Source organism: Lactuca sativa, chromosome 9 (assembly GCF_002870075.4).
Source record: "Lactuca sativa cultivar Salinas chromosome 9, Lsat_Salinas_v11, whole genome shotgun sequence".
Lineage (NCBI taxonomy): Eukaryota > Viridiplantae > Streptophyta > Magnoliopsida > Asterales > Asteraceae > Lactuca > Lactuca sativa.
Window position 1 is genome coordinate 155,967,260 of NC_056631.2, and position 14,695 is coordinate 155,981,954.

The 14,695-nt window shown below is 35.7% G+C and overlaps 1 protein-coding gene across 2 annotated transcripts; it reads right to left on the reverse strand.

The window, feature by feature from the left end:
* Nucleotides 1–10,216: 10,216 nt before the first annotated feature.
* On the reverse strand, nucleotides 10,217–13,907 carry LOC111884540 (putative protease Do-like 14). 2 transcript variants are annotated; one of them, XM_052767506.1, is made up of 11 exons: nucleotides 13,763–13,907; nucleotides 13,537–13,636; nucleotides 13,027–13,143; nucleotides 12,755–12,937; nucleotides 12,537–12,664; nucleotides 12,212–12,423; nucleotides 12,049–12,130; nucleotides 11,315–11,457; nucleotides 11,072–11,192; nucleotides 10,892–10,984; nucleotides 10,217–10,730 (listed from the first exon to the last, which is right to left on the reverse strand). In XM_052767506.1, the coding sequence occupies exons 1-11, from the start codon at nucleotides 13,775–13,777 to the stop codon at nucleotides 10,614–10,616; spliced, it is 1,311 nt and encodes a 436-aa protein (XP_052623466.1). In that variant the 5' UTR covers nucleotides 13,778–13,907; the 3' UTR covers nucleotides 10,217–10,613. The 2 variants fall into 2 exon arrangements, with proteins under 2 accessions (XP_052623466.1, XP_052623467.1); XM_052767507.1 differs by lacking the exon at nucleotides 13,763–13,907 and having other exon boundaries at nucleotides 12,755–12,912.
* Nucleotides 13,908–14,695: the final 788 nt, after the last annotated feature.

The window sequence follows — 14,695 nt, forward strand, 5'->3', positions numbered from 1 at the left end:
TTGGATCATTTTGGTGCTCTTGGTACACTTTGAAGGAGAAGAATAAGGTTTTAGAGCAAGGCTCAAGCAAGCCGCTCTACTCCACCCTTGGAATCATTCTTTGGACCATTTTTAAGACTTAATGCTCCTACCTTTATGAGTCCTTCCTTGTAGATCTAGCTTTCTTTGTATGTTTTATTCCATAAGAGGAGTTTGTATGTTGGAGTGAGATAAAGTTTACAACTTTATGGCTCATTAAGGTACATTGAGCCTTATACCTTTCAGATCAACAATATGGTTGAGATTTGGGAGCTTTGCATGAGTTTTAGGTCATATTTCTTGCCTTTTAACATAGATTGGGTAAAGTACATGCATGGTTCATGCATATCCATAAAGTTGACATTTTTATGAGCCTTTTGAGTCAAGCTTTCTGTAAAGTAGGATTTGAAGGCTTAATAGATTAAGGCCTAAATCCATTAAGATGTTCCCAGCTATTGGCCACGGCGTGGCATGGAGAGTGCCACGACGTGGCGATGGAGGACTCCTCGACTATTTTGTCCAGACATATCCATGACGTGGCCAAGGAGGGCCCACATCGTGGTGATTGCTAATTGAGTTGATTGTGACTGAGTTGTGGATCGGGACTGAATTCGTTAGCCACGACGTATCCAAGGACTGGCGATGACATGGAAGGCAACTAATGATGATTTTGATTGTTGACTGTTGACTTTGACCGTTGAATTTTTTCCTAGGTCGACTTTCATTCAATTGGCTAGTTTTAGAAGGTAGACTAAGGGTTTGCCATGTGTGGTTTATTAGGACGTGTTTAGCACCAGTTCATTGGCTGTGAGAATTGATAGTTGTTGACTACGTCTGCAAGGTGAGTCTTCTCACTATACTATGTAGGATACTAGTTGTCTTTGTGATACTTGCATGGAAGACCAGGGTCTGGCCATTGGCATATGTATGAAAGACCAGGGTTTGGCTCCTAGAAATTGTATGAAAGACCAGGATTTGGCTCTTGTAAATTGTATGCAAGACCAGGGTCTGTCCCTTGGCATTTATATGTAGAATGCTAGTTTTCATTGTGATGCTTGCATGGAAGATCAAGATGTGGCTCTTGGCACTTGTACATAGGTTCAGAGTTTGGCTCCAGGCATTGCAAGGAAAGACCATGATTTGGCTCATGGATGATAGTGATAGTAAGACTATGGTTTGGCCCATAGCATTCCCTAACCTATGTATGATATGTGGTATTTTGGGGAACTCACTAAGCTTTGTGCTTACGGTTTTGTGGTTTAAATATTTTCAGATACTTCCAGTTCCAAAGGGAATGGCCCGACTTGGCTGCACATCATTCCCTGATGGCTTTTTCCGCACTGTTTATTATTGTTTTACTCTGATGTTTGAAAGATACATTATATTGTGAATGATTTTGGAACAAATGTTTGAATTGGTTTGATGGTCTAAAAATTGTTGGTATTTTTTGGAACGTTACAAGCTGGTATCGAAGCCTTGGTTTAAGGGATTCGTTCACACTCTCGGGTGTGTCTGAACTCAAACTGAGGATGTGGTAATATTTTTGAAAGAAAATAATTTTTCTAAGCAGATTTTTACAAAGAAAGGGGTGCAATGCGTGCAATCGGCCGATCTAAAATAAGTGATTCCCAAAATATCCATACATGTTGATATGTTATAAGTGTTATAGTATGATATGCATGGTAGAAGTTAGAATAAGGAACTGTTCAGGGTTGCATGCTAGATTGCCTATTAGGAGAGATGTCTATTAGGAAAGATGCCTTTTGATGCCTTGTTGCCTATAGAGTTCTACTGATCGAATGATGCTTGCTTTGTGCATTGCATGGATTATATTGATGTTAGTTAACAATTAAATGCATATGTTAAGTTACATGATGCAAAGGTTAAATAAATTTAGAATAAATGATATGGCCCTATTGTGCTACTCTTGTCTGAGTCCAACTGTTGTAAGGCATAATCTTTTAGTCAAAAAATTATTTAAGTTTTGTTGCATTGTAACATCACGAAAATGCATGGAAAAAGTTTCATTTTTAAAACATTAATCCATACAACAATTGGTTTCCAAAAACATTCAAGGTGAAACATAATATTTGAACATCTGTGTAAAAGTCATAAATAGCTACCATGAAATAAAAGTATGGGGGATGTTGTGCAGTCATGTCGGGCCCTTCCCTTCTGAACTGAAAATACCTAAAACCGTAACCATAAAACTATAAGCACAAAGCTTAGTCAGTTCCCTAAAATACAACATAGAACATGTATACAAATATAATAGCACATGGTTGTGTCAGGTCCGTAGCAACCCCGAGTCCATAATGACTCTATGTAACAGCTTGGTACTGTGTCGAGTCCATATCAACCCCCGGGTTCGTATCAACCCCGAGTCCATAATGACTCTATATAACAACTTGTTGCTATGTCGGGTCTATATCAAACCCCTGGTTTGTTTCACCCGACATACAAAAGCATACAAACATATAAGCATGGGTCACCAAGACGACAAGCACATACAGGCATATCATCAAGTGTCACAAAGACAACCATGATCCTATAAACATAAACTAGTGGGCCGGCATTGGTTCCTTCGACCCACGAGTACATTAAAGAGACTCACCTCAGTTTGATGTCAATAAATCACACAATCAAGCTGCTGCTACCACGACTTCTCATATTGAACATGTCCAAGATCAATCCTAATCAATAATTAGGGTAATAACCCATAATCAAAGTTCCAATCATATTCTATCATGCTAAGGGGTAAAAGACCATTTTACCCTTCTCATACTTGACCAAACAATTCATGGACCAAAACCCTAAATGACCTAAAGCCCAAATGGACCACAAAGATATTCTGGCGAATACGCCCCACGTACCACCCTAGTACGCCGAGTGTGTTGCTCGATCAAAGAAAGGGTTAACGAGCTGAACTCATTATGCGCACCAGGAGGGTACGCCCAGCGTAACTCGTTGATGCCTAAACTCAATTCTAATCTTCTTAATACCTTAATACTTTAAGCCCAACACTCATATCTAATTCTAAGGGGCGTCTTAAGTCATAAATTTCCTAACTTTATGACTTTGCATGGCTTAATGGAGTCTAAACCAAAGCCCTAGATTCATAACTTCACCAAAAGGTTGTTGGGTTATTTATTGTGTTGTGTCAGATTAATTATGTATGTATTTAACCTTTATTGTTATCGGATTGGGCCTGTCCATCCACATTTATGCAGCTAGGGTTAGGATATTAATAGTGCATGCATGCAACGCTTTTAGGGGTAATCGATTGTATTGCCGTACATTGTCTTTATAGAGAAGTTCACACAGAAATCTTATTAGGATTTGATAATATAATCATTCGACATCTTCTTGATTAATTGTTCTTCTATTTTATTTCCTTAATAGTTAAAGGATCTTTCGATCTTAAGTTTATTGTTTCAACAATTGGTATCAAAGCGACAGATTGTGTAATACATACGCATATCTTCTATCGATTTCAACTAGGTTTTTGAGTTTTTGTTGGATCTGTTCTAGCTGTCTTCATTGTTTTCATCAATTTAGACGTTAGATCTGGGTCATTGTTTCACCCTAAACTCAATTAGTATCTTACATATCTGATTCTTTACAGTTTCGATTATCTTGTCAAAGATGAATCAAGAAGATCCACATACTCTATCTTTCAATATCTCTAGTAGTATCAGATCTATTACTAGGATCCCAATCCTTTTCCTTCAAGATCCACACGCCCGACATCGGACCTTGGTCTGGAATATCATACTAGCATATAATGCCTAGGGCTAACCCCCGGGTCTTCTTACTCATAACTACATGGGTCGGCATTGTGGCCTTAGACCCATTCACACAGTGAGGAGACTCACCTGCACTGCTGAACCTTGCTGATAACCTTCTGGATGCTAACTGGAATTTCCCGAACTGCTACCTCCAGCTCCCCGAGCTACCAATACCAAAATAACCATTAGCCCAATACAATAATCCTCCTTAGGGTAAAATGACCATTTTACCCTCTAGTCCCACTCGGTCCAAATTTAAAGCCCAAACCATAATGAAAAAAGGCCCAACACTAGGTAAGCTTCCCAAGCCCACTAGTGGCTCACTAATGGCCTAATTTGATATATTGGGCCCAATACCTTATTGGGCCTTGCCCTAAGCCTAAACATATATACTTGGCCCATATTAACTGACTCATGATGGCCCACTAAGGCCCAAAGACCCAAAGTCCAAAGCACAGCCCACACCAAGGCCCAATTACTCAAAACCCAAACTAGCAGAGTACATGGGGCGTACTCCTAGGTACGCTAAGCGTACTAACTGATGGCTTGTACGTCATGCGTACCTCCTTGTACGCCCAGCGTACAGCCCTGTTAAGCCACTTTTCTATTAAGTGCTTAATACCCCGTTCCAGAGGCTACAAACTCATGCGTACCTCCTTGTACGCCCAGCGTACAGTCCTGTTAAGCCACTTTTCTATTAAGTGCTTAATACCCCGTTCCAGAGGCTACAAACTCAGATCCAAGTCCTCTTCCACGTCTTAATCCATAAAGTTGCTTACTTGATGGCTTGCAACCCATCAAATAAGCCCAAACTCAAAATGTGACAACCTACTTCCATGAAAATGGTCCTATCTCTTGCATGGCTCCAAAAAGACCATCAAGGTATCAACTTTTTGCTCTAAGGAGTCATTTAGCACCAAGGGTGGCAACCCCTACCTGGAAATCGGATATAAGCTATAAAGCTTCCACCTTTGGACCAAAAACTACTCCATAACTAAACCACACTAGATCTAAGCACCCTTAAGTAAATTTGTGAACTTTATACCTCCAAAGAGTTCCAAAAGATGATGATATCTCAGATCTACGAGCTCCAGCTTCCAAGGTTCCTCCTTGCCAATCTTCTTCCTTTCCTCTTCCAAGCTTACACCACCAAAATGAGCTTATTGAAGTCAAAATCACCCAAGGATGAAGAGATGAGGCGTTCTAAGGTTTCTCTGAGGTTGAGGGACAGATAAGGAGGCTAGGTTTTGGACCATTATGTTCCTTATATAGTGGCATGCTCTAAAATTAGGGTTTCTCGGCGTACCTCCTGTACGCTGGGCATACTCCAAAAAGCTCCCGCATCCCTTTCCTTTCATACACTGGGTGTAACCCAGATTACGTTGGGCTTACCCACGCGCCTCCTACTTTCCATGCATGGCCCTTCTTTGCCAACTTTTCCATTAAGGGACCATAAATGACAACAACTTCAAAATGTTATAACTCCTTCATCCTAAGTCCGTTTCCGACGAACTTTATATCCACGAAAAGGTGGCGAGAAGCCCTACAATTCTAGCGATACACCCTAGCCCAAAACTCCTCAAATAAAAATCCGAACCCTTGAAAGACCAAAACGCCCCTAGCCTTGGCCTCCGAAATTCTTAAATGAATATTTTTAGAACATGGTGTTACACGCATACGGGGATGCTGACCAAGTACGCGGGGTGTACTTCTTCCTACACAGGGCGTACCCTCGCAAATCCCAAAACCTTGTTAGGTGCTTAATAGCTTAAGTACTTAAGCCCAAACTTCAGATCCATGGTTCAAAAGTACTCCCAAATCATAAAGTCTCAAACTTTAACACTTTAGATGTCCAAAAAGGCCTTAATCCATTAAGACCTCCCACAAGGAACATGGAGCCAAACTAGCTAAAGGGACCTCATTTTTATGTCTTAGAACCCATCCTAGGGTCTGAAAGGACAGCCTAAAACGTCCAAAACGAAGCATGCATAAAAATGGTACTTATGGGATAAAAGAACACCCTAAAGCTACCAATATGAGATCCAAACAAACCAAGCATAAAGGTGGCACCTTTTTACCTTCTGGAGCTTCTTAATGAAGTGATGATCCAAGATTTACTAGCTTGCTTTAATCTCTAATCACCTTGATGCAACTCTTTCTTTTTCAAACCCATAAGGAACACACTCTTAGTTCAAAACACACACTTATGGAGTTAAGGTTTTCCAAAAAACGACTCAAGAACTTTGAGGCTGGAGAGATGGGAGTAAATGGTCCATAAAGATGCTTAAATACTCCACAAACCCTAAAAATTATGGTTTTCACCCGGACACACGTACGCACAGCGTACATATGTGTACGCCAAGCGTACTACTCATGCTCCCAAAATTACCATTTTGCCACTAGGGCTTCCCATGGCCACTTCTTTCCAATCCAAGGACAAAAATGACATAATTAAAACCCAAGGGATGAATTTGAAATTACTTGAAAGTTGGGGTGTTACAATTATGAATATCTATTGGTCAGACTTGTATAAAAAAACATGGTTACCTAAATGTGGACAAAGACCAAAGTTCATTATCAATTTTGGTAATATTGGGTTCTTAATGTGAAGTGCAAGTAGTCATAAGAACCATTGATGTGACATGGAATCGGGTCATAGGGTCTTGGTGTCGGATTTGGATCATAGATCGGGAGTAGGTGTTGTTAACGAGTTCCCAACTTGATTCCTAACTGCCATCAAAGAACAAACCGTTAGAACCGCCTTAGGAGCAGGCTCCGAAAATCAAGTTAGATTGATGTGTATGAGGAGATGGTTTCTCTTATATGGATAGAACCATCTTGGTGGGAGGAGTGTATGTATATAGTGGAGGCTCATGTCTAAGAATGAGAGAACCTCTTCATTGAGGATGAGGTTTTTAATTTATAGAGCTAGGGGACATTTAGGTCGGGCCATGGGCCAGCTCAGCTAGTTAGTTAGGGGTTAGATTGTGTTGTCAGGTAATACTACATGGGGGTGTTGTCATGCGGTGTTGCCACGTCGTGTTGTCATGTGGTGTAGTCATACTGTGTTTTCAAGCAGTGTTGTCATGATGTTTAGGTCATGTAAATGGACCTAACATCATCACCCACAAAAATACACTAACAACATAAATACAAAAATGAAGTACACAAACCTCTTACAAACACACATTCCATAATAGTTCTTTGCATTATGCAGTTATGATTTTGTCTATATGATTACAAATCGTACAATAACATACGTAAAAGTAACATGGTTCACGATATGCTTAGCGAAAGGCAAATCTATTCTTCGTGTCATCAAAATTCTTTAGTTTCTTTTCTTTTTCGGACTCCGGTATATATACCAAGGATCCGAGATAACGAACTTAATCAAACAAATTTAAGTTCTCATTTTTAAACTGAAAATCCAAATATTGTTACCAAAGGAGTTATCATTTAAAAATACGAATGAAAACGTTACTACCTCCATCCCAAATTAATTATCCACATTTAACTTTTGATGTCTTTTTTTCTGAACTTTAATGTTAAATATTTTTGTTTTTGATAGATAATACATGATGCAAAATACATGAATAGATTGTATTTTAAATGTCCGTTCATTGTCATAAGTTTCATTAAATAATATATAACACAAATAAAAAATTTTAAGGTTAAAGTTGAGGAAAAAATACTTCAAAAATCAAAAGTCGACAATTAATTTGGGACGGAGGAAGTATTAAATTATACATTAGCTAGATTTGAATTCGGTGATGTTTAATTTTCTTAAAGATTTATTCAAATCAGTCTTTAAAAATTCCAGTATTAAAACTCCATTATAATTATAAAATTCAAGGATTCTTTTGTGTATCACTCACATAGTCACATTCTAACAAGGTTGCAATTTCCAATTTCATGTTTTAAGAGTTTTTTTATTTTGCGAAAAAGTTTCACATGTTAAAAGTTAAATATATCCAACATGTTAAATATTTTTCAAGACTTCGTCACATCTCTTTTTTGTGGTGTTTTCTCTTCCAGTATTATTTTTCAAGTGACTAGGGGGTGGGGTTTATCGGTGTCCAATTTCTCTTCCTATGCGAATTGGTTGGTTTGGCTAAAAGGTTTGCAATTATCGTCTGTTTCAAAAAACATTCTAGAAGGTGTTTTCTATGTTACATGGTGGTCCATATAGCCATATAGGAGTTCAAAATTCTCGCTTGATTGGTGTTACAAAACCAAAGGCAACTCGTGTTTTTGATAATATTGTTTCTAAGTCTTACTTTTGGTGTAATGCTAGATGTAAGAAAGACATTAATTGGGTGGGGTAGCTTTAAAACCCGAAAATTGTTATTATGTAATGTTTTTCTTGTTTACTGGCTAGTTTCTTGCTAGTCTGGTCATTTTATAAAATCTTGTTGGAAAAAAAAACAAAAAAAAAAAAAAAAAAAAAAAAAAAAAAAAAAAAAACATGTTAACATGTTAACACAAATAGAACATACACAGCGTCATAACATATACACATACATTGTTGAGCGGCAGTAGAATAGGATACCTAATTTTGAAATCAAAACTGCATTGAAATCGCCTTTAGCGGTTCTAGTTCCAATTTCAAAAAGATTAGAACAATCCTAAGCAATTACGGTTTTCATTTTTTTAGGAACCATTGCTCTGCTAAAAAAAAAGTTTGTTATAATTAGGATTATGGAAAGAAAAAAGAAGCTATAATTTTGAGTTGATTGTATATTTATTATGTAATAATTACCTATTATTTTTTAATAATTATAGTTAAATACGGATATTTTGAGATGTAATGATTAGAGGGTCAAATTACATTCCATAACGCAATAGGGTATGGGGGACATGCGAAGCAACTCTACCTCACCATCATCTCCTTCCTTCTCACCACCATCTTTTTCCAAGTTTGGTGTACGTGCTATGAGATGAGAGGAAGAGAGAGGAACATAGAAGAGAGAGGAAGACATATGAAAAGAGAGGTATGACCAGGGTCGGTCCTGAAAAATAAAATATTCTTAAAGGCCCAGAACGAACAAGAAAAAAAAATGACCCTTGTCTTTATTATAATTTTGTATTTTTAAATAAAAATATATAATGAAAAAAAATTAGGCTTTGTGCACTTGCCCACTTTACCCCCCCCCCCCCCCCCCCTTCTAAGCCCCCCATGAGTGTGACCATTGGTTGTGGTCTCTCATGTTATATACCACATGAGGTCATAATTGTGGCTCCAGTTCATCACTACGAGACTTTCAAGATGGTGCGCATGATATTGTCCTCCTCCAACTCATCACCACGACAGCTTCATGTCATGTATGTCTATGGTTGTTCACTATCTGGATAAAACCGAATTATCCAATTGAACAATTTGGATTGGACTATTTGGTTCGAATATTCAGATTTTTGGATTGATTTTCAACAAAACCGAATTATTATTTATAATATATATCTGTAATTATTTATTAATTTTATAATTTATTTTTTCAAATATGTTCAAAACGTTTCACCAGATAAAAAAACATTAATATGCATTTTCTCTCAAAAGTTTTATATCTATAAAATATTTAACTATAATATATCTTCTTAGTAGTTGTTTATAAATTTCAAATCACAACTAAATAATTTGTGTTTGTTTCTTGTGTAAAGTTGGGTAATACTATAATTATATGTCGTTTTAAAATGTTTCGGTTTTCGAAAACCGAATTATAAAAACCGATCCAATCGAATTGTAATCGGATCGGATCAGATTTGAATTTAGTTTGGACTATTCGGATCCATGTTTCGAAAACAAAAATCAATTTGGATTCACTTGATTGGGTTGGATCAAACTAATCCATCCAAATGAACACCCTTATGTATGCCCATGGCCTAAGGGGTCCAAATATCAATATTTTTTTTATCTTTTGTCTTCATTAACTAATAAATTTATTTATGTAAGATTGTGAATGACTTCCATTGGCTTTTACATTGACATGAGTATAATTAACTAATTATTGTAACAAAAATGTTATATTTGCCTTTGGATTTTAAATTAATGCTTGTCTTTTGTTTTATAATTCTAAATAAAAGTTCTAAAGCATATAAAAAGTGATTTTTAAAACACATTGAATGTAAATTGGTTTATAACTTATTTGATTTTGTAACTGATTTTTTTGAAAATAGGTACCAAAAACCTGATAGTTCCGAATCCAAAATATTGATAAACAATACAACCAGTTCAGTTTCTAACATTTTAAGAATAACCGATCCGACCGACGGATACCCGTCTATACTGATCCCTACATGTATTAAAAGATTCTTCTTTTATAAATATCGAGGATAAGTTACCTTGTAAGATCCTTAAAATATTATTCTCACTTAAAAACCAAAATAATAACTAAAAATGTTAATAACAATTACAATTACAATAAAACGAAATCAATATGATTACTTATTTATTTTATTCATATTATCAAGAAGAATGTTAGCAAATGAACATACACCAACTTAAATGCAACCTAATGTTAATCACACGAGCAACTTTCTGTTTAGGAGCTTATGTGCATGACTTTAGGCAACATTCACATTTATCACATTTAAACCAAGTTAAACACCAATAATAAGAAAACAAAAAAGTAGTACCTTTATAATATATATATATATATATATATATATATATATATATATATATATATATATATATATATATATATATATATATATATATATATATATATATATATATATATATATAAATCAATAATTTAGCCCTAAAACTACAAACTTAGGGCCCCTAATTCCTACTTAGACAATAAGCATTTACATATCCGGATTTGCTTCCTCGGGTATCACAGTCAACGTAATACAAGTGTTTTTTGCTCTTTTCACTACAACTTTCATCGGTTTTCCAACTTTATCCCCCATAATTTCAATCACCTGTCATTAAACGCCCAAACAAAAAAAAATTATTCTTTCAATTTCAACAACCCTGAGCTGGCCCACACTGCCCAAATCTAACCAAAAACTCAACTCCCATACTGCACATGCTGAGACTCGAACCTATTGAAATTTAAAATATTATTAAAATCTATAATTACCTCTTTTATGCTTGTGACTGGCTTCCCCTCGAATTCAACGACAACATCTCCTGGGCGGAAACCAGCTCGTTCCGCAGGGGATCCAGGGCTTACCTGGTCAGTCACAGTCACAGTCACAATCACAATCACAAAAAGATAAAATATAAAATAATATTTAAAAAAAAAAAAAAAAAAACATACCATAGGTACAAGAACACCTTTGGTAACATTGGGAAACATGACATCTTTTTCTTTGAGCTGAGCGACAATCATATCATTCAAATCAAGCATTTTCAGACCAAGCCAAGGTCGCACCACTCTCCTATTACACCAATTTTAAACGTGATTATTAAGTTAATAAATAAAAGTTAATATATATATATATATATATATATATATATATATATATAAAAGTGAGGTTATTTTTGTAAAAATTGTTTTTACCCATTTGTTTTGAAATGGTCAATAATTTTGGAAACAGAATCGATTGGTACAGAAAAGCTCAATCCATCAGCTGCCAACACTTTCATGATATTAACACCTATTACTTCTCCATCAATATTAACAAGGGGCCCACCAGAATTACCCTATACCATTACCAACAACATCAAAGTCAAAACAGATTAAGATAAAGCTACAAAGAGACCAAATGACCATTTTACCCTTTTCTTTTTCCTTAATTCCTCTGTGTAGAGTGTGACTAGATGGGTAATCACATTGTGCTGTAAGCATAAGGTCTGTTTTTATTGTTACTTTTGTTTCTTTTCTAGACTGAATAAACCGAATGAGAAAAAATGACTATTTTACCCTTACATTCCGAAAAACAAATTACACCATATTCATCAATTTTAACATGAGAGTGGGGAGGAAAAAAAAAGAAGGGCAAATAGGTAAGGTTAGTGTCTTAATACATTAAGCCCATTAAAAAAAATCTTAGTTTGTGTTTACTTTTCAAGGGCTATTATCAATGATGAGGATGGGAAGGGCATTAACGTCTTTTGTCCAAACAAGATATCAACATCAAGTCCCTATCCCACCGCTTTGAGTGGGACAAAAATTTCCGATCTTTGTTCTATTCACATTATTAGTCTGAGAGTCTGAGCCCCAGTTCAATGCATGTCAAACACAGTCCAGCCTGTTCTGTTTTGTCCTTTACAAAAAGATGAAATTTGGAGTACCGCATTGATGGCACAGTCAGTCTGCAAATACTCTCTCCGCATTCCTCCAAGTCCCAAATCACTACTCTTACGATCAACACAACTAAACACAAACAAAAGAACATTAGTAATCTTTCCATTAGTGTGGGTGGGTGGGTAGGGTGGGGTGGGGGGGTAATGTTACCTTACGATGCCAGCTGTAATGGTGTTTTGAAGGGATAAGGGGCAGCCCATGGCTACTACCCAATCACCAGGGCGAAGAGAGCTTGAAGATCCAAGCTTTGCAGTTGGAAGTGGAGTTTTAGATGTTATCTTGACAATAGCAATATCAGAATGCAAATCAGCATTTACCACTATACCCTCAAAAGTCCTCCCATCTTGTAATGTCACATCAACCTGCAACAATAAGAAATAGTAGTAAAGTAGTCACTAACAAAAACTATTTCATGTATCATGTATTATGAAGAAATTGAGCAAGAATTGTATAACTTATAAGTCTATAATATAACCTTTCCTTTAGATGAAGATGTGAAGCCTTGAAAATCAACCACTACATGAGCACATGTCAATATGGTACCATCATCATCTATTATGGTTCCAGAACCGATGCTTTTTCCCACTGTTAACCCTTGGAAACCTTCAAAAAAACTATCACTTGTTTAATAAAAATGCTACCATAAATTCATGAAGTTGTGTTTATGAGTTTATATATATTGTTGAAACAAACCTTTTGGAACTGAAAGATTGACAACAGCTGGGCCCACTCTAGCAGCTGCATTTGCAATTGTATCCCTGCCCAGACATCCACAACAGGGTTTGGGGGATTCACTGGTCTCTTTAAAGGGTGGCTCTTTATTTACACCAGGTACAGAAGTTGGGTTAACACTAAAAAGAGATAAAGGGGGGTGTCCTATGAGAACACCAATGGAACTAATCAAAAGAATGATGACAAGATTCAATGAAAAAAGTAAGGAAACATGAATAGAATGAATGACAAACCATGTCTTGAAGGAGCTGAGGAAGAAAATGGAGAGTTGAGAACAGTGTCTGACATACCCCATGATGAAGATAATGTGTAATGTGATAGTGTTGGAATGGAAACTCGCATTGACATATCTACAGTGAGTCCAGGAAACATCAGATGTAAGAATATGTAAATAAGTGATATAGTAAAATTAATGAAGAATAGTATTCATGTATTGAAGCATATGTTAAAATGTTTTGATCCCAAATCATTTCTTACTTCTTTTATTGAAAATTCAAATTAGTAAGATCGGATTCTTAATTATGAAAATTCAAATTCGCGATACCACATTGGTGGACCCTAAAACTGGAACAGTGCCCTTAATCCTTAATTCGAGCATAATAACATATACAGCTTGATTTCGCATAACTGAGAAAATGGACCACAATTGTGGTGTGGAGATGGACAGATGGTTATAAGCTCTACTAAATTGCTTCTCATGAGCAAAAATCATTTCTTATAAACAGAAAAAGAACGCTACTGACCAGAATCTTCGATATCAAGTTTATAGGCGAGTCCTGATCCCGCAGTAGCCAAAGCAACTAATCGGATGAAAGCATTGTCTTTAGACAACGAAACTTTTCTCTGCAAAAAGGATAAAAATGAACAAGAACATGAAATGTGATTCGAAAATTGCGACTGCGATGTTAGGTTATCATAACTCTCATCAGAAATTGGAGAAACGAAATTTAATTGAATCTAATATCTTACCAAGATATGTCTCATGGCTTAGACAAGAGCAAGAGACGGACTTTCGTCTCAGAGAATTCTATGTAAAACCCTGAATGCCCTGTTCTGAAAGAATAGTCTCCGGACGTGGGGAAGAAGGAATAGACTTTTATAATTGGGTCCTTGAGTTTTTAGCATTTGATCAATTAGGCCACTTTAGTTTTTCTTTTTGAAATAGAGCCACTCGACTTGTTTATGTAATAATTTCGAAACAAAATAGATAAAATAGTTCGAGTATAAATTCTGCCAAAACTTATACGGAACGGAAACATATTCCTAGTATTTGCAACTTACCTTGATATATCTATCTATAATATATATAAATTATAAAATAAATATATTTGTTACAACATATTTATTTAAAATCCTTATTCTCTCGATTTCAACTTAATATAAATATTTTATTAATTTGATATATTATTCAGTATAAAATAATATGATTAATTGTAAAAAATTTAAAGTATCAAAAACTTAAATTGAAATATCAAATAATTTTAAAATATATTTAAAAATTGTTTTTTAAGTTGGCTTAAAAATATTAAATATTTTAAATATAAATATGAATAAACATTCATTTAAAATTTCATAACTCTTCAAAAAATAATCCAAAACTCATAATTGTTGGCTAGTTGGAGCTTGGAGATGGATCATCGAGTGAAATTACTAACATAAATTTCATAAGAACACTATGGATTGAATAAGAAATCGGACTTAGAAGATCCATATTACCATTAACACGAAATTATAGAGAAAGGGAGAAGGAAACTACCTCTAGTTGCTAGTTTGAGAAGTGATTAATCTTCAAGCATCAAAGTAAACACGAAGGTGAAATCGATGGTAAGAGGCTGAAATCGTGGAGGAAGGGAATGAGGAAGACTCTAAGGTGTCTGGATTGCCCTTAAAATAACTTTTTTA